At 56.3% G+C, this 22582-nt stretch overlaps 1 protein-coding gene and 2 long non-coding RNA genes across 5 annotated transcripts; 2 read left to right on the top strand and 1 right to left on the bottom strand.

The window, feature by feature from the left end:
- Window positions 1–84: 84 nt before the first annotated feature.
- Window positions 85–22308, bottom strand: PLCD1 (phospholipase C delta 1). 3 transcript variants are annotated; one of them, XM_030329333.2, is made up of 15 exons: window positions 22211–22308; window positions 13941–14105; window positions 10321–10549; window positions 4052–4181; window positions 3727–3958; window positions 2973–3174; window positions 2735–2879; window positions 2508–2657; window positions 2266–2424; window positions 1893–2052; window positions 1581–1697; window positions 1044–1222; window positions 817–949; window positions 591–740; window positions 85–446 (listed from the first exon to the last, which is right to left on the bottom strand). In XM_030329333.2, the coding sequence occupies exons 1-15, from the start codon at window positions 22242–22244 to the stop codon at window positions 361–363; spliced, it is 2271 nt and encodes a 756-aa protein (XP_030185193.1). In that variant the 5' UTR covers window positions 22245–22308; the 3' UTR covers window positions 85–360. The 3 variants fall into 3 exon arrangements, with proteins under 3 accessions (XP_030185193.1, XP_032450532.1, XP_030185192.1); XM_032594641.1 differs by having other exon boundaries at window positions 13941–14097; window positions 22211–22261; XM_030329332.2 differs by lacking the exon at window positions 22211–22308 and adding an exon at window positions 17511–17668.
- Window positions 3173–13333, top strand: LOC115523369. The gene is made up of 2 exons (XR_004344069.1): window positions 3173–3302; window positions 8674–13333. It is a non-coding gene; the product is annotated as an uncharacterized LOC115523369 (long non-coding RNA).
- Window positions 17810–18857, top strand: LOC116738304. The gene is made up of 2 exons (XR_004344070.1): window positions 17810–18631; window positions 18739–18857. It is a non-coding gene; the product is annotated as an uncharacterized LOC116738304 (long non-coding RNA).
- Window positions 22309–22582: the final 274 nt, after the last annotated feature.

The following is a 22582-nucleotide window of genomic DNA, read 5'->3' on the forward strand; positions in this document are numbered from 1 at the left end:
ACGGGTACACACGTGCACACACACACACACACATGCGCCCTCTGTAGGGATCCTTCCGGCATTCAGGGAAAGAGACCACAGGACTCAGTCTTATAATTTTTATAAAAACCCTCAACCTGGGGCTGGCCAGAGGGCGGAGGGCTGCAGTGTTTTTCCTAACGGAATCGAAGAGAGCTCCAGGGACTGGGCCAGCTCCTGGAAGCCCAGAGAGGCAGCAGCTTTGACAGTACGTTAGAGCTGAAGGCAGTGCGGGGCCTCTAGCTCCAAGCGAGAGGCTGGGAGCAGCCACACCAGCCCTGTCCCTACCTGTGGACAGAGGGCCCGGCCGGCTTGGGGCAGCCGCCTCCAGAATCCCCAAACCTAGTCCTGGAGAGACACCTTCACAAAGAGGGTGGCAGAAGGGTGCTGGTCTCCGTTCTTTGACAAGAGGTGGACGTGGCGGTATCCTGGCAGGTGGATGGGCAGGAAAGAGCACACGGAGAGTTCCGGTCACTGGATGAGGATGCTTCAAGGGACAAGGGCCCCAGCCCAAGAGACCGCAGGCCCTGCCTCCCCGACCTCGCTGTCTCCCCCCCTCGACACACACTCACCCTGCTTGAGGCTGCCCAAGGGGATGGTGCTCTGGCCAATGAAGTCGTTCTTAGAGGAGGCGTCATAATCCTCCACCAAGAAGCGCACGAGGGCGAGCTCAGGCACAACCACCTCGAACTCAAACTCTGTGTCCCACCACGGGTTGAAACCTAGGGGTGCAAGCACCGCGTCAGCAGCGTGGACGCCAGCTCCGGCGGGGGGGCCCCGCCCAGGCCCCGCAGGTACCGTTATTGGTGACCACAGCCGTCTGGCGGCTCGCCGTGTCCCGGCCCACGCCGTGGATCTCCACCGTCACCTTGGGGTCCACGATTGAATTCTTATTCTTGTTGACTTTTGGCAGCTGCTGCCCGGAGATGACCTGAGGAAAGGCAGGGGACCAATGAGGGGTCGGGAATGGTGGTGAGGGAGGCGGGAGGTCCACAGGCTCCTGTCCCCCCCGTGGCCGGCCGTACCCTGACACTGAGCCGCTTCCGGGTCCACCAGGGCCCCTGAGCCAGAGCACGCGAGTTAAAGGTCGAGTTCGGGTCTCGCAGGAAGGCAGGCTTCAGCACGTACCCGCAGGCCCCGTTGTCCTGGAAGCGGCCCTGGTACACATCCATCTCTGGGCCAGGTGTCTGGAAGTTGAGGGCCACTGGAGGCGAGACAGAGCAGTCACAGGCTGTGGGCTGGTCTCCGGGGCCCCAGAGCCCGGCCGGCTCAGGGTAGACTGAGGCCTTAGAGGCCCACGGGGAGGCGGAAGCAGGGCCCAGCGCCACTCCAGGGCCTGCTGCCCCCCTGCCACCCTCCCTGACCCACCACAGCAGCCTCACGTTTTGTCGCTGGTGCCAGAATGCAAAGCCCTAGTGTGCTCACCATGAGGTTTCAGACACTGTGACTTGCTGGCGGGGGGATTATTTTCAAACCGAACCCACAACGCGCTGTGTCTGGCCCCTGGTCCTCTGGACCGAAACCCTCACCCAGGCCTCCTCCCAGGCCCCGCCGGCCCATACCGATCTGGCAGCCCCCGTTCCACATCTCCACGGGGCTGTAGTTGGAGGAGTCCGTTCTCCACCCAGCAGGGTAGATCCTGCTCAGGTGAGTCACATTGTGGCGAACAAAGCTGTTTCCTGAGAAGGTGTAGGTGGTCAGAAGTGCGCACCCCCCCCCCCCCCGGGCAGCCCAGGACCCCCCCCCCCCCCACCCACCCACCAGCTCTATCTGGTGCCGACTCTGCCAGGTCCCGAGCAGGGGGAGCCAGGCCTGACCGGTCCAAACGGTCAGACAGATGGACAGCACCCTGAGGGTGCAGGGCCGGGGCTCACCTGACTCTTGGAGCAGCCGGAGGGCGCGGTTCTCAGAGAAGGACACCATCTCATAGAAAGCCTGCCCTGGGGTGCCGGGGCCGGAGAAGCCCCCAAAGTGGACACTCTTGCAGTAAATGACCATATCGGAGAGCTCCTTCACTAGCCTGAGCTTGTCCTCCTGGGGGCCACGGGGAGGCCCCGGTTAGATTCAGAGGTTGGGGCAGGTGGGCACTGAGAGAGCCAGAAACCCAGACACGGAGACAGAGGGAGACAGACAGAGAGAGGGGGGCAGAGGGTCTGAGTGGCAGCCACAGAGAACTGAGACCAGGCAAACATCCCATGATGGGGGAGGTCCCGGGGCTGAGCCCTCCCCCACAACTCCCCCTCGAACCCTGGGCTTGTGCTGCACTCGGCTCCTCACTGCCTCGTCCTCCATCTCAGCAGCCTCATCCTCATCAGACACGACAGTGGCTTCAGGGCCACCCTCCCCGCCAGGGGGCAGGAGCCCCCCAAGCTTCTTCCCCTTCAGCAAGATCTTCCCCTTCAGTTGCTACGAGTGGAGAAGCAGCTGGTCAAGACCAAGCCGACGGGCCTCCGGGCCAGTCCCCCTGCCCTCCCGTGCCCACCGCGAACCTCAGGGGAAGGCAGGCTGGCAGTGGCCCCGTCCAGCGGCCGGTCCAAGAGCATGGGGCCCAGGATGGTGCGCAGGTGTCGCGCCATCACACGCTGCTGCTCCAGGCTGCAGTGGTTCTCCAGGGACAGGATGACGGGGTAGGGGGACGCCTGGAGGCCCCAGGGCAGGTTAGGAGGGGGGTGCCGCCCTTACTACGGCCCTCCTCACCCGCCAGGAGCGCGCCCACCTTGAAGGCGTAGTCCCTGATAGCCCTGAGCACGTCGCAGAGGAGGATCTTGGAGGTGAACGTGTAGCCGTGGTAGATGATCGGCTCCAGGTTGGGGCCGTCCCAGCAGTCGAGCTCCAGGCAGCGGCAGCCCTTGCACAGCGCCCTGCGGGTAGGCGTGGCGGCTAGTCCCTCCGACCCCGCCCCGGCCCGGCCCCGCCCCCAGGCTGCCCCGCCCCGCCCCGCCCCCGGGCCCCACCGGATGTAGGCTTCGGTGCTGCTGGGCCCGGTGAGCTGGTCTTCCAGCAGGTAGGTGTTGTGCGAGGAGGACATCAGGTAGTGGCTGAGCGGCTGGCCCATGTCCTGGTAGACCCGCCGATGCGCCAGGCTGAAGGCGCTGCCGTCGGCGGACAGCAGGTACATGAGGAAGCCGTCCTTGGTCATCTGCCGCTGCGCCTTGGCTGCGAGGGAGGAGGCCGGCACCGGTCAGAGCTCTGGAGGCCAGCCGCCTCCCGGAGACCTTCGGGAGGAGCCCCCTGCTGTCCCCGCCTCCCTGTCCCGAGCTCGCCCCGGACGTCTCTCGGAAGAGGTAAGTCTGGTAAATCATCAGGCTGTCATTACCCCAGAGTGGGGCTCTGTCTCTCCCTCCTCCTCCCCCTTCCCCCACCCTCTCGGTCCCCCACACCGAGGCCCCCTCCTCAGTCTGCCTCCTCCTCCTCCTCTGGGCCTCTAGACTGAAGCACAGGGAGGGGCTCAGAATGGGCACAAAGAAGGAAGCAGGAAAAGGGTTTGTTTTTCCAGCCTCCTCTCCTGTTTCCTGGAGGACCCTCAAACCCCTCTGGAGAAGGACCCGAGAGAGGGGTAGTGATGCTGGAGTCCTGTCTCCCATCTGCTTGCCTTCATGGGGCAGGCTGAGGCACCCCCCTTCCCTCCAGCTCCTGACACTCCCCAGGCGTCTCCCAGCCAGTGTAGACCCAGGGAGTGCAGGCTGAAGGCCCCAGCCAGGCCCTCACCCGTCTCGCTGGGTTCATAGCGCTCGATGAGAGAGAGGGCCAGCGCAGGCCCCGCCGCCTCCTCCCGCTGCTGGTGCTGCAGGAACGTCACTAACTGATCCACCGACAGCGTCTCCCTGGAGCCTGCGGCCTCCGCAAAGGTGCGGTCAATCTCCTCCCGCTGGGTCAGCATCTTGTAGAAGGCCTCAATCTCCTCATCCTCCAGCGAGTCTGTCTGGGAGCGGTCACATTCCTGCAAGGCCACGTGGGCCGGGCTCAGAGCATGCTCCCCACTAGGGTCTAGGGCCCACTGCCACACAGAAGCAGCCCTCACTCCCCGCCTCACCCTGAAGATCTTCCGGGCATAGCTGTCGTCCACCTGGATGTTGAGCTCCTTCAGGAAGTTCTGCAGCTCCTTGAAGCTCATCTTGTTGTCCTTGTTTTTGTCAGCTTTTCGCAAGCAAGAGTGAATCCAGCTGGGCAAGAAGTAAGGAAAGAAAGAACCCAGGAGCCCTGATACCCCCACGGTCCCAGCTAGAGCCATGTTTCAAGCCCAGGGTGAAGTCCTGGGCCCAGGTGGACTGAGACCACCCACAGACAAAGCCCCCTGCAGGTGCAGCTGCACATCAGCATCCCAGGGACAAGATCCGATGGGCTCTTCGGAGAAAATGTTACATCCTATTAAGGGGTCTATTTTCTGTTGGCTGGATTTGAACCTTTTCACATTTCTAAGGACATTTATTTTCTCACTGTGGAAGAGTTCGCTTATACACAACTTAGAAAATGCAGAAAGTAGGGACGCCTGGGTGGCTCAGTCGGTCAAGTGTCTGACTCTCGATTTCGGCTCAGGTCCTCATCTCACCGACGTGGGATCAAACCCCATATCGGGCTCCACACTGAGCGTGGAGCCTGCTTAAGGTTCTCTCTCCCTCTCTCTCTCTCTCTGCCCCTCTCCCCAGCTAGTACTCTCTCTCTCTCTCTCAAAATAAATAAACTTTTAAAAAAATGCAGAAAGTAAACAAATCCCCCGTAGTTGTATCACCCACAGATAATTACTGTTACCATTTCAAGGTTTGTCCTTCTGGTTTCCAATACATCATTGTTAGCCAACTTGACTAAAGCACGTGAAGCTTACTTTATAGGAAACATCAAAACTTTAAGCCACAGATCAGAAGGTGAGGATATCACAAGCAAAAAACAAAGCCCGGCTCATGCTGTCACGATGGGGGCACTTAGGCCCCCACCTCTCCCTTCTGTCCCCTCTCCCCTCAGACTAGACCTGGAGAAGTCAAGAAAGAGGAACCCCACAGTACATTCCACAGAAATTTGAGAACAAAGACAACGACCATAATTTTTAAAAACCAACAGCAGGTTTTTAGAAAAAGTCGCAAAGGAAACAACATAATTGATGCCATATAAACTTTACACAATTCTGAGGGTCAAATAAAGAAAAAAAAGTCCAGAAAACAGTACGATGACCCTAATAACTAAATGAGAGAAGGACATGAACTGACCTTTTATAGACGTTCTCGGTAATCAAAGAGACTAACAATTTGCAAATGAGCTGCGGTTTCTTAAACTGTAAGATCAGCAATTTCAAAGCATGTTACTTTGAAGGCACGCGGGGGTGAGGTGACACGGACACTCCCATCTTGCACTTGGACAAAGGAAATCAGTTCAACCCTTAGGAATGTGGTGTAGAGATACAGCTAACGTCTACACGTCTACATCATTTGACTCACTAATTCCACTTCTAGGAATCTATTCGTAAGGAAATACTCCTACTAAATACTGAAAGGTTTTATGAACATAGTTCTTTGCCATGTTACTTGTAGTAGTGAAAGACTAAAAATAAATGTTCACCGCTAAAAGAATGGAGCGCTAACTTATAGGGCATCTACTCAATGGAATATTACAGTCGTTACAGCTGTTTATGGGGAAAGAATTACGACGTAATGTTACACGGAAAGTGGGTACAAATGTATGATCTCCACTATTTTTGGCAAATGCATCATGAGGCAAATTGAAATGCAGAGAAGATTGGGGGCAGAACCCAATCAGCAGTTTCTGAAGGAGATGGGTTTTGGGTGCCTTTAAAATTTCATTCTAACATAGCCATATTTTATGTATATACTTACATGAGAAAATAATTAGGGCAGAATTCTAGGTAAAAAAAAAAAAAAGAAAATCACGTTCAGAGTGGTCCAGCCAAGCATGAGGTCCCCATGCCGACTGCTATTCCGTAGGCTGGAATGGGTTTATGACCTTGAGGTCTGGGCAGCAGAATCCTCCAGAGGGCAGAAGCCTGTCCAAGCACAAGCCTGTACTACAGCATTGGACTTTTAAGAAAGCTCAAAATCAGGCAGATATAGCCTTGAGAAAAAACACTTAAAACTCTCTGAACTGCTGAAAATCAGAGAGTAAGGAAATTTAAATGTGTAACTTACACTCTGAAAACGACAACACCGTGTTGAAAGAAACTAAGGAAGACCTAAATAAATGGAAAGATACCCATATTTACAGATCACAACACTTGATTTGTTAAATGGGGAATACTCTCCAGATTGATCTACAGATTCAACACAACCCCTATCAGAATCATGCTGGCCACCTTGCAGAAACTGATCCTAAAATTTATATGGGGCATCAAGGGACCCAGGATAGTCCAAATAATCTCACAAAAAAAAAAAAAAAAAAAAAAAAAAAAAAAAGAACAAATTTGGAAGACTCACACGTCCTGATTTCAAAACTTAGTACCTGAACTAACTTGGATTTTAAATAAATAAATAAATACATAAATACATAAATAAATAAAAAAACTTAGTACAAAGTTATGGTAACTGAAATGTGGTGCATGCATATGTATAGATAAACGGAATAAAACTGAGTCATTAAATAAACCCTCATATTTATGGTCAACTGATTTTTGATGAGGCTGTAAATACAGTTCAATGAGGAAAGAACAATCTTTTCAACAAATGGTGCTAGAGCAGCTACCTACATGCAAAGAAATGAAGCTGGACCCCCCCCCCCCCCCGCAACATCATGCCACAAAAACAAATTCAAAATGAACCAGAGACCTGGGGTGCTTGGCTGTCTCTGTTCATAGAGCACGTGACCCTTAGTCTCAGGGTTGTGAGTTTAAGTCCCACACTGGGCGTGGAGCATCGTTAAAATTAAAAAGAAAAAAAAATCAAACACCTAAACGTAATAGCTAAAACTGTAAAACTTTTAGAAGAAAACATAAGAGTAAATGTTTGTGACTTTGGGTTAAGCAAAGCCTTCTTCGATATAACATCAAAAGTCACATCAACGAAAGCAAAAAGTAGCTGAATTAGGCTTCACCAAAACTAAAAACTTGTGCTTCAAATACCATCGAGAAAAAGAAAAGAATCCCCAAAATAGGAGAAATTATTTGCAAAGCATAACCGAGCTGAGACTTGTGTCTAGAATATATAAATAACTCTTAGAACTCAATTATAAAAAGACAGGGGCGCCTGGGTGGCCCAGTCGGTTAGGCGTCCGACTTCAGCCAGGTCACGATCTCGCGGTCCGTGAGTTCGAGCCCCGCGTCGGGCTCTGGGCTGACGGCTCGGAGCCTGGAGCCTGTTTCCGATTCTGTGTCTCCCTCTCTCTCTGCCCCTCCCCCGTTCATGCTCTGTCTCTCTCTCTGTCCCAAAAAAATAAATAAAAACGTTAAAAAAAAAAAATTTAAATTTAAAAAGACAAAGAGCCCCAGTGAAAAACTGGGCCAGGGATCTGAGTAAACATTTCTCCAGAGAAGATGGCAGAAAAGCGCATTAAAAAAACAAAGCAAAAAACAAAACAAAAAAACACTCCACATCATGAATCAAATGCAAATCAAAACCACAATAAGATACCTATCAGAAACCAAAACACAAACCCCAGAAAATAGCAAGTGTGTTGAAGACTTGGAGAAAATCGGAATCCTTGTGCACTGTCGGTGGCAATGCAAAGTAGTACAAACACTGTGGAAGCCAGTATGGTGGTTCCTCAAAAAGCTGAAAGTAGAATTGTCATATGATCTAGCAGCTCTCCCTCTGCGTCTATACCCCCGGAGAACTGAAGGCAGGGTCTAAAGAGGTATGCCCAGAGTAGCATTACTCACAACAGTGAAAAGGTGGAAGCAACCAGGTGTCCCTCAGTGGATGAATGGATGAACAAAATGTGGTCTGTGCAGACAATGGACTATCATTATTCCATCTTAAAAAGAATGGAAACTGTGACGCACGCTACAACGTAGATAAATCTTAAGGACGTTATGCTAAGTGAAATGAGCCAGTTGTAAAAAGACAAATCCTGTATGATTCTACTTATCTGAGGTTCCTAGGGTCGTCGAATTCATAGAGACAGAAAGGAGAACGGTGGTTGCTGGGGGCTGGGGAGTGGGGATTGGAGGTGGGAGGATGGCAAGTTGTTTAATGGATGTAGAATTTCAGTTTTACAAGATGAAAAAAGCTCTGAATGTTGGTTGCACGACAATGGGAATGTACTCAACACTACTACGATAGTTGAAGACGGTAAATTTTATGTTACGTATATTTTACCACAATTAATTTTTTTTTAAAAGACCCATTTAATGGGGTGCCTGGGTGGCTCAGTTGGTTAAGCAACCAACTTCAGCTCAGGTCATGATCTTGCAGTTTGTGAGTTTGAGCCCCGCGTCAGGCTCTGTGCTGATGGCTCAGAGCCTGGAGCCTGCTTCGGATTCTAGCTCCCCCTCTCTCTGCCCCTCCCCTGCTCACGCTCTGTGTCTCTCTGTCTCTCAATAATAAATAAACATTAAAAAATTTTTTTTTCGAAGATCCATTTAAAAAAGAGCTTAATAGGGGCACCTGGCTGGCTCAGTCAGTAGAGCGTGTGACTCTTGATCTCAGGGTTGTGAGTTTGAGCCCCATGTTGGGTGTAGAGATTACTTAAAAATAAAATCTTTTTTTTTTTTTTAAGAGCTTAACAACACAAAATGGGCAAAGGATCTAACGGATATTTCTTCAAGGAAGATATACAAATGACCAATAAACACATGTAAAGATACCCGACATCATTAGCTATCAAGGAAATGCAAAGCAAAACCACAATGATGCCGCTTTATACCCACAAAGCTGGCTACAGTAAAAAAAGATAGTAACAAGCCTTAGCGAAGATGTGAAAAGTTGGAACCCTCATACACTGCTGGTGAGAATGTAAATTTCCTCATTGGAGAACAGTTTGGCAATTCCTCGAAAGGTTAAACATACGGTTACCATAAGACTTATAAATTGTAGGCATATACCGCATGAAACTTCTACACAAATGTTCATAGCAGCACTGGTTCATAAAAGCTCCAAAGTGGAAACCCAAATGTCCATCAACTACTGAATGGATAAAGAAACTGTGGAATAACCACGCCATGGAATGTTATTCAGCCATAAGAAGGAATGAAGTCCTGATTCATCCATTCAGCGTGGATTCGCCTGAAAAACATGCTCAGTGAGAGAAGCCAGTCACAAAAGACTGTATCTTGTACTTACGTGAGATGCCCAGAAAAAGGCAGACGTATAAAGCCAAAATGTAGATTAGTGGTTGTCTAGGGCCTGGGGGGTCATGGGGACATGGGGAGTGGCTGCCAAGGGGTGTGGGGTTTCTTTTTAAGGAGATGAGATGTTGTAAAATTACTTCCGGCTCTGTGAATATACTAAACAGCATTAACTTGTACACTTTAAGCAGGTGAATTACACGGTATGTGAATTATATGCCAATAAAACTGTCATTAAAAGAGGGGACTGGAGCTGGCTCCTCCCTAACCCTATGTACCAGAAGCCCGATCACTTTGAATCCTAGGCTAGCATGTTGTGCACCCAGACTTGGAAGTGAATTTGTTTTAAGCCCACAGGCTGGCCTGCACACCAGGCCCCGGGAAACTTGGGCCCCACTCCCCCCAGAATGGCACAGGGGGTACCAGGGCCTCCCAAATTCCCAGAGAGAAAAAATGTAGTAACTCCAGGAAACATGCTTAAAACCCCCAAGGCACGGCCTCTCGTGGAAGCAGTCTGCTGCTGTTAGCCTCACCTGTGCTGGTTATTGGTGGGGAGAAGAGGGGACATTGGGGGGTGCACAGTGTAGGCCAAACAGGGCTCCGGGTACCTTTTCTGCCTCCCTTCAGCTAAGGACTGAACTGTGTTCCCCCAAATGAATACGGTGAAGCCCTAACCCCCAATATGATGGCATCTGGGGATCCGTCTTGGGGGGCTTAGATGAGGTCACGAGGTGGAGCCCTCATGATGGAATTCGTGCCCTTATGAGAGGACACACCAGGGATCATGTTGACTCTCTCTCTCTCTCTCTCTCTCTGCCATGTGAAGACACAGTGACAAGGCAGTCACCCACAAGCCAGGAAGAGTGCTGTCATCAGAACCCAACCATGCTGGCAACCAGACCTCGGACCTCCAGCCTCCAGAACTGTGAGAAAGTGAACGTCTGTTGTTTAAGCCCCCAGGCTATGCTATTTTGGTGCGACGGCCCGATCTGGGTATCTTCCGTTCCCATGTGGCCCTGGGGATGGCCAAAGCCAGTATCCACAGGCTGGGCCAGGACCCACTGCCACCAAAAGGATACTGCTGCAGCTTCTGCCGCTGGTCCATGGAGCCCGAGTGGTGGATGATCTTGCGCAGGCCCTGCACCCAGTGCCGGGCGTCAGCTGGCGATGGGGCGATGAGGTCTAGTGTATTGCGCTGGTCCTTGAAGACGATGGAGAAGCAGCGGTCCTCGGGCACATCGCGGGCATACTTCTCCAGGCCCTCCGTGCGGTGCCCCATCCGCACCTCCTGAATGTCCTCAATGGAGACTGCAAAAAGGGGACAGGTGGCAGAGGGAGCTGCGAGGCCAGTCCCTGCCCCCGATGCGCCCAAGGCACAGCGTAGGGGCCGGTAGAGCCGGGGCTGGAGCTCTACGATCCAGAGACAAGGAGAGGGACAGGAGGACAGATGAGGCGGCACAGAAGGGAGGAAGGAGGCCAGAGACTGAGGTGTTGGAAGAACGTGAGACACAACTGTGGTGTGCAGCGGATACGCACAGGGAGGGACAGAGGGAGAGGCCGACCTCAGAGAGGGGCACCTGGGACCCCAGCCCGGCTCTTTCTGGACCGGGAGGGTGTAGGACCCCTGGGAGAGCACTGGGGCCGGACAGGGCTTTTAGAGATGGGGGAGACCATCTGGAGCTTGGAGCCTGCGACAGACAGGAGGCCACAAACCCTCCTCATTGCCCTTGACTTTGTACCGTCTTCCCCTCAGACGGCCATGAGAGCCTCCAGGCCCCTCTCCTGACCATCCAGGAGGCAGAAGCCATCATGGCCCTGGGGTGTGGGTGCAGAGGGAGAAGTGCTTGCGTTGGAGCGTAGGCAGGGCCTTGCCCTGCATGTGTCTGTGTGTGTCCTGACCTCAGAGAACCCCTTGGCAAGGAGGGTGCAGGAAGGCCGTGGCCCTCTAGGACCCCAAGGGGTGCCCCTTAGGAGTCTGAGGGAGTACACCATTCTGTCCTCAGAAGCTGGGGGGAAAGGCCTTCCGTCACATTCAAGCCCTCCAAGCTTCAGGGAGCAGCAAGCCCCTGCCTCCCTGCTACCCCCAGTGTGTCCTCCCTGGCCTGGCCGTGAGCCAGTCCCACCAGCTGGGCTCACGCTAAGCTGCCCAGCATCAAGGTTCAGGCGCTGCCCCTGCCCCACCCGCGTCCTGAGCCATCCACATTCATCTGTCTCGGGTCCTAGACCAGCTCTGGCTACAAGCTCACCTCTCCTCCCGGTGCCTGCCTGCACCCTGAGTGCCCAGACGCCTCCCAGCCACCTACCTACAAGCCCTAGGTGTATGACATGTGCCCCCACCTGGGCAGCAGGCTCTGATGGCCAGACACGTGAGCCCTAGGCCATCTGGGGTGCTGGGGGTACCTGCGCTTAATCCCTCTGCCCACGGCCTCCTGTGCCGGCGAGGCTCACCCCAGCGGCAGGCAGCTGACCCAGGCTGGGGTGACAACAGGAAACCTGAGCTGTGGAGCTGGGCCAGCACCCCCACCCGCACCAGAGAGAGATTCCAGATGCCTCCGCTGCTGATAATGCCTTGTCCGCCTCTGGGAGCCAGAGTGGGGGGAGTGTGGTAGTGGAAGGGTCAGGGGAAACTTAGCAGGAAGCAGAGGCAGAGAGAACTGGGGGCGCTGCTCCCCTCCTCCCTCACCTGGCCTCAGCTTCCCCGAGGACAGAGCGCATTTGGGGCCAACAGTCTCGCTGCTCACCCAGAGGAGGGAAGCAGCCAACACGGGTGCTCAGCCCGAGAGCTGTCTCGGTGTCTCTGTCACGGAAGAGAGCCTCTTCTAGCCATGTTCCTCACCTGAGCACACCTGGTGCCTGACCCCCCACCTGTCACCCCTGCAGCCCCTCTGCCCAGGCCCCTCACTTGTGCCCCTTCCTCGTTCTCCCCTCTGTGTCTTTGCTCACGCTGGTCTCCGGCCTGGGACGCCCCTCCTGCCCTCGTGTTCACAGCTGTCCCAGGATGAGGGGCTCGTCTCCCCAGCCCAGGTCCCCTACCCCTGTCTCCGCCCACCGCCACCAAGTGCTGGGCACACAAGTGTACTGGCTGCTGTGCGGGCTCTCGGGAATCCCCAGGGCTCAGAGAACAAGATGCCCCGTTCCCACCATGCCGCCCGCCCCCCCCCCCCCCCAGCATCTAACAGGAAGCCCCATATCAGGGCAGAGGCCGATGAAGGAGACTGGCTGGTGCCACGGACAGGAAAGGTCTGGGTCGCTTCCATGCTGTGCGGCTGATGTGCACTCGGGTGGTTTTTTGAGAGACTTCAGGCTCCATCCGTTCCAAGCCGACCCTGCCCTGCTCAGAAACCCGGGGCCCATAGCCCCAAGGCCCTAGCCCAGCTCCCCATCCGACCCTGCTTCTGCCCCGCCTCACCTCGGGCCCTGCTACAGGCCACAGGGCCAGCAGGCCATACTTTCTCAGCTTACTACCTCAGTTTCCCGAGGCCGGCAAACCCTCCCTGGGCACCCTCAGCGGGCAGGCCCTCCGCTTCCTGCTGTCCCCCCTCCCACCCCGGGCCTGTCGCCCGTGTCTGATCTCACTCCCAGCCGACTGACCCTGTCTCCGTGTGCCCCCTCCCCCACCCTGCCACTGCCACAGCCAAAGGCAGGGATCTGGGTTGTGTGGAATCCAACGGCAGCGATCTTCCTGCGCGGTCCAACACAACAGTCACCCGCCGCATGTGGCTATTTAGATATAAATTAGTTAAAATTCAGTAGAATTAAGAATTCAGTTCCTTAGTCACCCCAGCCACGTTGCCAGTGCCTGATGGCCATAGGTAGCCGGTGGACCTCTACTGGACAGCACAGATCTGGAACATTCCTGTTACCAAAGACAGTTTTTTTGGGGTAGCACTGATCTAAAAATTTCCCACCACGTAAAGATGCGGAGGGGAACACTCGTGTTGCAGAGCCTTTAGGGCATTCTGTGTTAAGAGGTAGCTGTCTCTGTGAGGGCTTGCTGGAGGCGCTCTCCGTTTACAGGCCTGAGGCTTGGGTTCCTGGGCCTTTTCAGAAGCTGCCAGAAAACCCTCAGGCCCAACACCCTCAAGGGAACTGCCCAGCGAAGGGCTCCCTCTGCTCCACCCCACCTCTTCGCTATGACCCCAGTCCCCGGGGAGGAACCGCCTCCCGCAGCCCCACCTCATATCCTGGCCACTGACACCAGGAAGGGCCTTATCTGCCCCCGGACTTTGGGCCTGGCTTGTGGCCTCATTACACCTGGAGTCAAACTCCACCCAACTTCCCTCCCTCCCACATCTGTCTCAGTGGATACCCCGTGAGTTCAGACAACACTTCCAGCAACCTCCCTACTTCTGAGCCGGACCTTCCCATCTGTGGTCGTGATTATACACCCCTACCCCCCAAAGGCCTCGCCGTCTGTGGTCCTCCGTGACCACCCTCTCTGGCCCAGACTAGGCCTCAGTTTCCCTATCGGTGATTTAACAAACTCTTCTCCGCCACCCTTGCCAACTTTCAGTCTCCCCACATCTGGTCCTGGTTGTGTGACCGACCCGGGCCCCACCAGGCCAGGCCTGGGCTTCCCTATGTGGGGTCCCGGTCCAGGATTGACCGTCCCCCACCCCCTGCCCCAACCAGCGTCAGTTTCCCCACGCAAGCACAGGCTCCCCACTCTGCTCCCACCCTGCGGCCCTGGGATACTCACACAGCTGGGACTCTGGGGTCCTCATGACCTTGCGGGACTCCTGCCAGATGGTCTTGCAGTCTTCCTGCAACTTGTAGAAACGCTCCCTCCGCCATGAGTTGGACTTCACCTTCAGGAGCTGGCTGCCCTTCAGCAGGACCTGTAGGTCCTCATCATCCTGTAGGCCTAGGGGACAGAGCTGGTGAGATGCCATTGCCTCCGGTGTCCCTGCTGCCACCGGACCCATGCTAGCTACTCCCACCTCTGGACCCTTTCGGAGCCCACTTCTCACCAGCCTCCTCCTCAGCTCTTGGTTCCCTTCTCCCACCTTCACCCAAGCTCCAGCCTGATCCTGGAGCCCTGCCTCCTCCAGGAAGTCATCTCTGACTGCCAGCTGAGGCCATGTAAACCTCAGGACACCCGCCCACTGAACGCCACACTTTATACACCGTGACCTGCCACCCACAGCTGAATGGACAAAGGGAAGGCAGCTAATTCAAGAACATCTGGTTCCTGAGGTTTTTTAGGTGAACTGGGACACCTAGAAAATGGCCTTAAGACAAAGTATGCCCCTCCTGGTCATACTTAGGGATCAGACTGATCTGAAGGAAGCTGGGACCAAAATATCAGGAAGGGCAGGAAAGAAAAGGTCTTGAGGTCAGAGCAGGTGTAGTTCTTGGTGTCAACAGTATGGTTGCAGTAGGGCCCTTGTGTCCGTCCCTGCCTCCCTCACCCCTGCTGCCCCCACCCTAACTTGCACCTGCTCGAGTAGGTCTCTGATCCTTGCCCCCAGGGAGACCAATGAGCCCACTGGGGCCTATGTTTGGCCTGCTGGGATGCCCCTGTCTCTCCCTGCCCGCTTCATCTCTGAGTGTCCTGGGTCGGGGAACCTCAGCGTATCATAGCCCTGAGGCACAGCACAGCCTTCTCAGCAGCTGAGGCAAGACCTGGTCCAGGGCGCCAAGTGAGGACCAGAACCCTGACTGCACGGCCCCTCCTGCCCAGCTGTCTTCAGACACACAGGCTGGCTTGCGTGGCGGGGGCTCCCAAAGATATAATGCCCTTTGTCCTACCAGCTCCAAGCAGGAGGCACCAAAGGGGCACGAGGCCTGGCTCCCCGGGAGCCCTCATCCCCAAGCAGACCCTGTATCAACTGTGATCGGGGAGAGACCACTCCCCACCTTAATGACCCATCAACGTAATACAGAGATAAATGCGCCTAGATCTGTATCTGTCACCCAAGCCAGAGGCAGTCCAGCAGCCAGCTCTGTTCAGAGGCAATCAGCCATCTCCCCTCACTCTGTCCCCCAAACTAAAACTAGGTGGCCCTTCGGCAGTCCTTATCCTTCTGCTCCAGCAGAGTGGTGACATCAGGGACCACGTGGGTCCAGTCTGAGGGGCCTGTGACTAGGCCTATAAGCTTTGTTTTTCTGAGCCCAGGTCCGCAGCGCCTGATAGGCTCTCCAGCTTTATCCACGCTCCCACTCCCCCCACCGCGACCAGCCTTCCCCACACCCCCACAATTCCTACAGAACCTTCTGGACCACTTCCCCAGGCCTCAGCCACCCTTACCCTCCCTATCCCTCCCCGATCTCCTGCCTCCACTGGGGACAGTACCCAGTGCTGAAAACCACCCCCCCCCACCCCACCCCATGGCTTTAGGCAGCTCCCCTCTGTCTCTGGGCTTCTGTTCCCCCATCAGCACTGGGTCAGAACAGCATAGGAAGAGGCGTCTGTCTGATGTGCCTTCTCCCTCCTTTGTCCCAAGTCTCCCCACACTTCTGGGAGACCCCGCTGGGAGACCCTTGGTGTGAGCAGTCCTACTTCAGCCCCTGGGGAGGGTCAGTGCAGGAAAAGGGGGCTCCTGCAGGAAGTCCTAAACTGTCGGCTGTGTCTGTGGCATTGAAACAAGAGGAAGGGGGAAGGGAGTTCCCGGATGCCCGAAGGGGGTCCCCCAGCCTCTGCTGGGGCATTCATTCCGCTGTCCTTTCTGAGGCTGAGGTAGGACTGCCAGGGACCTCTCCGGACCCTCTGCCTGGCCCCCGCGCCCAAGCCGGGCACTCATCAGGGCCAGCCGCTGCCAGCACCACAGATGGTAATGGGGGGACGGGGTCGGACAGTCGAAGGTGAGCCCCACCCTCCGGCCCTGGAAAACACCGTGAGGAGATGACATGTTCATCCTGTCCTGGAGCCGGGCCGTGGCCCTGTCTGCGGTCAGGCAGAGATAAGTCCCCCGGCTGCCGACGTGGCTTCCGGAACACGGACCTCAGCCCAAGGTGGGCCTTGATAATCGCCACTGCCTCCTGGGCCATTAGCAAACCTGGGCAGGCACCCCTACCTCTGAGCCTCACCTGCGGCCCTTTTGTCTCTGAGGCCTCCGGGCTGCCCGCCCCACCACTTTTCCTCCCTGAGCACCCGGAAAGTCTAGGGACACCCCGCGCCCAGCCCCACCTGCTCATCTGTGGTACCTTCTCCTCCTGAGAAGGGGCCTCTGAGCTCAGGGGCCCCTGGGCTGATGTGCAGCCTGCCCCGGCTGGCTACACGCAGCGAGGTGGCCTCTGTGAGTACGGAGGGTGCTGCGGGTGCCAAGAGGCTGAGGGGGGTGCCAGGAATCCTGCCCCCGTGCACCTAGGGTGATGCATAATGGAGACAAATCGGGTCTGGGACCCACGGCAACGCACAGCTACACAATCGCACACTGCCGTCCTCAACATCGCCAGAACATCGTCATAACAACGATAATAATAGCAGCCACCATAACATTAATGGTCAGGATTTGACTAAGATACTGATCTTAGCACGTGTATTTAATCTCCCCAACAACCCTATGAAGAAGGCACTATCATTACTCCCATTTTACAGATGAGGAAACTGAGGCTCAAGGAAGTTACACGGTGGAGTCAGGACTCAGAAGCCTGCCCAAGGGTTAGTGCTAAGAAACACTGCCTTATGTAGTCACTACTCAGGCACAATGAGTAATGTTACAAAGAGCACTGTCAGAAAATCCACGTAACACGTATTGTAACACAGAAAAACAGAATCGGTCACCTGGGACATGCGCAGTCACAAGGCATCACACTGGATCAGACGCTGTCACACTGGTGCCACGGTGTCACACACATGTTACATCTCATCGCTGCTGCACAGTGGCCCCACGTGCCGCACGAGGGACAGAATCACCACTAGGTCACACACTGGGTCACCCAATGTCACATTTGTCACTCACACTTGCACAGCATCACACTGGATCACGTAGTCTCAAACAATCATCTCACTGGGTTACAGAGTCATTACCCTGGGCCACATACCTAGTAATGCCTCAGAAATCTGTAAACAGGAGGGGCTAGGGGTGGCAAGGAGGGCACTTTGGAGGGGCTCAGGTAGATCAGAAGAGGTAACCAGTCCCCCCATACTCACTCCACACGCCATCCCTGCAAACACAGCCCCACCGTGGCTCTCACTCACAGAAGCACCGAACATGTCCAATCAAAGGATCGAAGGCAGGAATCCCGAGCTCAGGGACATACGGTCTACCTACATCGTGTCCCAGCTGCCTTCCCAGCGGAGCTAGGTGCCCTCCTGGTCCCTTACCCAGCCTCTGCCCATTGAGCGCTGCCACCTTGAGGCTCTGCTCCTGCAGGTAGAGCTCTCTGGAGCGGGTCCGGCTGCGGATTCCTAGGCATTGCATGACGCTCCCCGGTGCCTCTGCCGCCACCGAGCCTGGCCCGGGACAGCAAAGCCTCTAGAAAGCCCTGGCCGCGGGGGCGGAAGCACCGCCCCGAGGGGAGCAGGGGAGGAGTCCGGGCGTGGGGGGCGGGGCCAGAGTCCAGAAGGAGGGGCTAACCTGGAAGGGCGGAGCCTCGGCCCTAGAGGCGGGGCGTGAGAGAAATCTGGGCTGAAAGGGGCGGAGGCAGACCCTAAGAGACGTGGCCAGTCCCGGGGGGGCGGGACCTTCGCCCCCGGGGGGGCGGGCCCCAGGCGGGGAGAGGAGGAGCCAGAGAGGCGGGAGTGGGACAAATCCGTAACCCAGGAAGCAGATCTGTGGCGAAAGCCACAGCCCAGAAAGCTGATAGGGGGCGGAGCCACAGGCCCAGAAGCTGGGGTCGGGGGGCGAAGGAAAGGAACCGGGTCTGGGAAGCAACTTGGAGGCAGAGCCTCACTCAAGGGGCGGAGCCGAGGTCCAGAGGGCAGACCAGGGGAGGGTAAACCGCCCTAAAAACGCGGGGTTCGCGCAGGGAAGGGAGGAATTTCGGCTTTGGAGGCGGTGTCCACCGGGGAAACACCTGCTGGGGGCCGGGCGAAGGACCAGAAGCTGGAGCGAGATTGAGCAGAGGAGGGGAGACTGGGTGGCGGCGGCCCCCGAGGACGAGTCTCGGAAGACGGGATGGGGCGGGTTAAGGAGGAGCCTGGGCTGGAGCCTGGGGCAGACCACCAAGCCTGCCAAGTATTTCACCTCAATTACTCAACGAATTCATTGTAATTCAGCTGTTGCCTCGCTTGTGAACCTCAGGCGGGCCTGTTTTCTTTTCTCGGTTTCTCCACCAGAGTGGGGTCATCTCCACGGTTGCGAATGCGAATGGAATTCTCGAAAAAAGGCTGATCTTAAAAATGAGCCCATTCACGCAGGCTTGCTTTGATTAACAGACGAGAACTACCGCAACTTTATACAAAACTGGGCCGCCAGTGTGCTCGGGAACAGTGGGACCTTTCATGTAAGTTACAACTTCTCTTTCATGCATCCAGCCCCTACTGTGTGCCAAGGTCAGAACACCACCCAGAGGCCTGACTCACCCTTCTTTTACTCTCCGCCTCTGAATAGTTCCTCCATTCGCCTCACTGCAGCTCCAGTCACCAGCGCGGGCAGTGAGTCACCCTCAAAGCCAGCCATTAGCACAGCCAAGCAAAGCAATACTAACAATAAACTGAAGCGCACAGTGATTTGCCTAAGGTCACGTCACAGAGAGTAAGTGCATCGTGAGAACGTGTGTTGGTGTAGATGAGCTGAAATACCGGCACAGGCAAGTTGTTCTTTATTTGGAGGGGAGCGGGCAGAGGGCAAGGTAAGCCTGTTTTAGAGAAACCACACAAGGGTTCTCATTCAGAGGACCAGGGACCACCCCCCACCCCCAGGGCCTATGGATAGAATCACACTTCAGTGTAACTTGCTTCCTTCGAACGCTCATGTGTTTTCTTTTATGCACTTAAACACATGACCCTGAGGAGGCGTCCACAGGCTTCATCTGACCGCCAAAGTGACCTATGGCACAAAATGTTAGGATCGGCGTGGATCGGTGTGCCTGTGGGGTATGGGCCTGGAACTCCAGAGACAGGCAGGTTTGAAACATAACTGAGGTGAACAGGGGGCTGGCCACCCCCACCTGCTATGATGGCTCTGGAACCGTTATCTCTTGAGGGCACCGGCTTTTTTGCCCACCCGGAGCTCCTATGCCCATAAGTGCCTTGTCCTTACGACATCCCCTGCAAATGGATGTTGTACACCATGGGTGAAAAGAAAGGGCCCAGAGAGGCGAAAAGACTTGCTCAGGGTCATAACATAAAGAGAGGCGAAATGAGGACTGGAGCCCCGGGTTGCTGGGGCCCAGATGGGGGCCCTCCTACAGCCTGCCTTCCGCTTTCACAAATGCCAGTTGTAGAGTGGGGCGGGGTGGATTTGGTGCAGGAAAAGCTGGTAAAGGTGGATGTGTTCCGTGAGGGGAGGGCCTGGGAGGTAGTATCCTTTCGGGCACATTTGGGGAGCTGCTGGAGAGGCCGCGACGGGCTAGGATGCAGGCCTGGCTGGAATGGAGACAGCAGGGGTAGTGGAGGAGGGGAAGGAGGCACCAGAAAGAGCCCCTTGGTTCTCGAGTCCTGTTCTGGTCACAATTTTCCTAGCAAGGGACTATCTTACGGTGCCCCCTCATCTCCCGAAGAACGCACAGGGCATGATCACTTGGGGGTGAACCTCCTGCAGAAACGTAGCCCCTGCTGAGTACCAGGCACTGTTTCCATTGCCTTATACATATTACCGCATTCAGTCCTTACAGCAAGCCTGTGAGGTAGGTAGCATTCTTCTCCCCTATTTTGCTGAGGAAACTGAGGCACAAAGAAATCAAGGGATCTGTCTGAGATGAAAAAGTCAAGGCTTGAACTCATACAGTCTGCCTCCAGAATGCCGGCCTATAGACTACACTTCATCCGCATGCATCTGGGGTGAGGACGTAAGGGACATCTCCTATCTAGGTAGGCTGTGTGGCGCCCTCCCCCCACCCCCACCCCCCCCCCGACCCCGGGCCAATGGAGGGGGCCTTTCTGCAGCAGACTGCCAACTGCCCAAACCAGATGGTGTGGTCCTACAGCACATGTCCAGTGCCGGGGGGCACAAAATATGAAAGGGATGCAGCGTGGACAATCTGGAACAGCACAGGTCACAGTGACCACCCCTTCCCACCATCAATTCTCCTTGACAGGTTCTTGCTTCCTGATTTGGTTTGTAGCAGGGGGGACAAAGGTAATTAAGGGACGCAATTCTGGGTGATGTGCTAGAAGTAGGAGGGCCTTCAGAGAAACGATTTAGGATTGTAGTGTTCATGACGGCCCCACAGGAAGGGCTGGACAGAGTGAGGCATTTGGGAGGCAGGTCTCAAACCGAAGGGGCCAGTGCGGCCAGACCCACGCCACAGTCCCTCCACGTAGCTTCCTCTCCGGGGAAGACACCAGGGAAGAGCTATTGCACAAAGGCACAGATTCCCCGAGAATGGAGCCCATTCCAACATGAGCTGGGCCAGAGGCGACCAGAGGGCTTGCAGGAGGAGGAGATCTGAGGGTGAGACAGGCATGGAAGACGTGGCAGTCTGCAGGGTAGAGGGCACTAACCAAGGGATGAGAGAGAAAGCAGAGGTCTCTACTCTGGTGCTCTGAACCATCCAGTCTCCCTTTCTGCCAGTCTGGCAGAAGCACTAAGAACACGTCTGGTCTGAGGAGAGAAGAGGGAGCACTGGAAAGGGGGCAGGAACCCCATGAGCCAGCTGGACGAGATTGCCTGGCGGAGCCCAGGCTACTGGTGTGAGGGTAACAGCTCTGGGCACTGAGCAAAGGTCTCTTTGGGCCATGGAGACCACGTGCAGGCCAACTGGGAAACACAAGATAGACTGGGGGCTGGCTGAAAAGAACATCTCCTATCCCCCTGAAATCCAGGGGGTCTCTAGTGGTCAGCTGGAGGGCTCTGCCTTTCTCCTTCCCATCTATTATCTCCCTGTATGGTTTAGATGGTTGAGTGGTGGGCACTGAAGCCTCCAACCCCAGGGACGCCAGAGAACGCGGAGTTATGGTTAAGCAGGGATTGGCGTGAAGGGCAGGGTTTGCTGAATTGGCAGATGATCTCAGGAGCCAGGAGGACAAGATACCCTTAAGAGTGGGTGAGTCCCCAGCGCGGAGCAAAGAATGCCAGACCAGGTTGAGGGTCCTGACCTGCCGGAAGACCGTCAAGGCCCTCCCCCGCTGCTTTTTCTCCTGGAGGGACAGCAATATGGCCAGGAGCCGGCCCAGACTGTTTCCCCGGTGGGTCGGAGGGCCAGAACTCGGCTGGACAAAGGGTGAAGCGGCAGGCAGTGCGCGGTGAGACTTGGCCCGGCCCCGCCAGGAGGGTGCGCGGTTACGAGGGTCGCGCTGCTCCTTCCAGCTGGTGCATCGCTGACCAGGATTTCTGCGCGGGGCAGTTACGGCCGCCCAGCCCGAACTTGCACCCCTCCTCCTCTCCTTCCCTCCCGGCTCCTTGCACACCTCCGCCTCTCCTTCCCTCCCCCTCCTCCCCGCGCCACACCCGCTCGGCCAGACGCGGTCCAGGCACGCCTGGGATTTGGGGAGTCTCTCGGGCAGCCCGGACGGGGCGGGGAAAACTTGGTTATTCGTGGATGCTGGTTCCGTCCCTCCTCGGCCCCTCCGTGCGCAGCCGACCAGAGAGCTCAGCCTTCTGAGACCAGAAAAAGGCAGAATCTTTCAGGCAGAGTCGGGGGTAGCCTTCAGGGAAGTCTTCAGAGTCACGACCCCCCCCCCCCCCACCTCCGGCCAGATCTGGGGGACAAGCCTGGAGACGCCCAAGGTCTTGCGGGGCAGTCCCACCCCGAGAGTCCTGGGCCGAGATTTCCCCAATGCAACAAAAGGGCCGAGAGGCGGGCCCGGGGCGGGGCGGAGGGCAGCCGGAGGAGCCTCGGGCCCCCCGCCCAGGGCCGGGAACGGCTTTCCGCGGGGGTCGGCCCGCTCAGGGTCTGCCCGCACGCCAGCCAGGAACTCACCGTGCAGGGTCAGGAAGTCCCGGCCCGAGTCCATGCCCGACGGGCGGCGCAGCGGGAGGGGGCGCCGCGCGACACACGTGCGCGGCGACTGCGCCGATGGCCTCGGGTCCGAGCCGAGTAAGGTGGAGGGACCCGAAGGGACTGCGGTGGGAGGAGACCGGAGGTGGGCCCGGGACACCGCCCCGCCCCCTGGACCCGCCAACCCGCGTCTCTCCCCGCCCTCTCCAGGGGATCGGGGAGGGCCGAGGTGGGGGCCGAGCAGCCCCCCCCAACCCTGGCCCAGGCTAGTGGGCGCGTCCCGGCCAGAAATAGCCAGATTCCTCCCGCTTCCTCCGCCGCCGCCACCCACAGGCCGCGGGCCCTGTCATTACC

This window comes from Lynx canadensis, chromosome C2, assembly GCF_007474595.2.
Source record: "Lynx canadensis isolate LIC74 chromosome C2, mLynCan4.pri.v2, whole genome shotgun sequence".
In the NCBI taxonomy this organism is placed as follows: Eukaryota; Metazoa; Chordata; class Mammalia; order Carnivora; family Felidae; genus Lynx; species Lynx canadensis.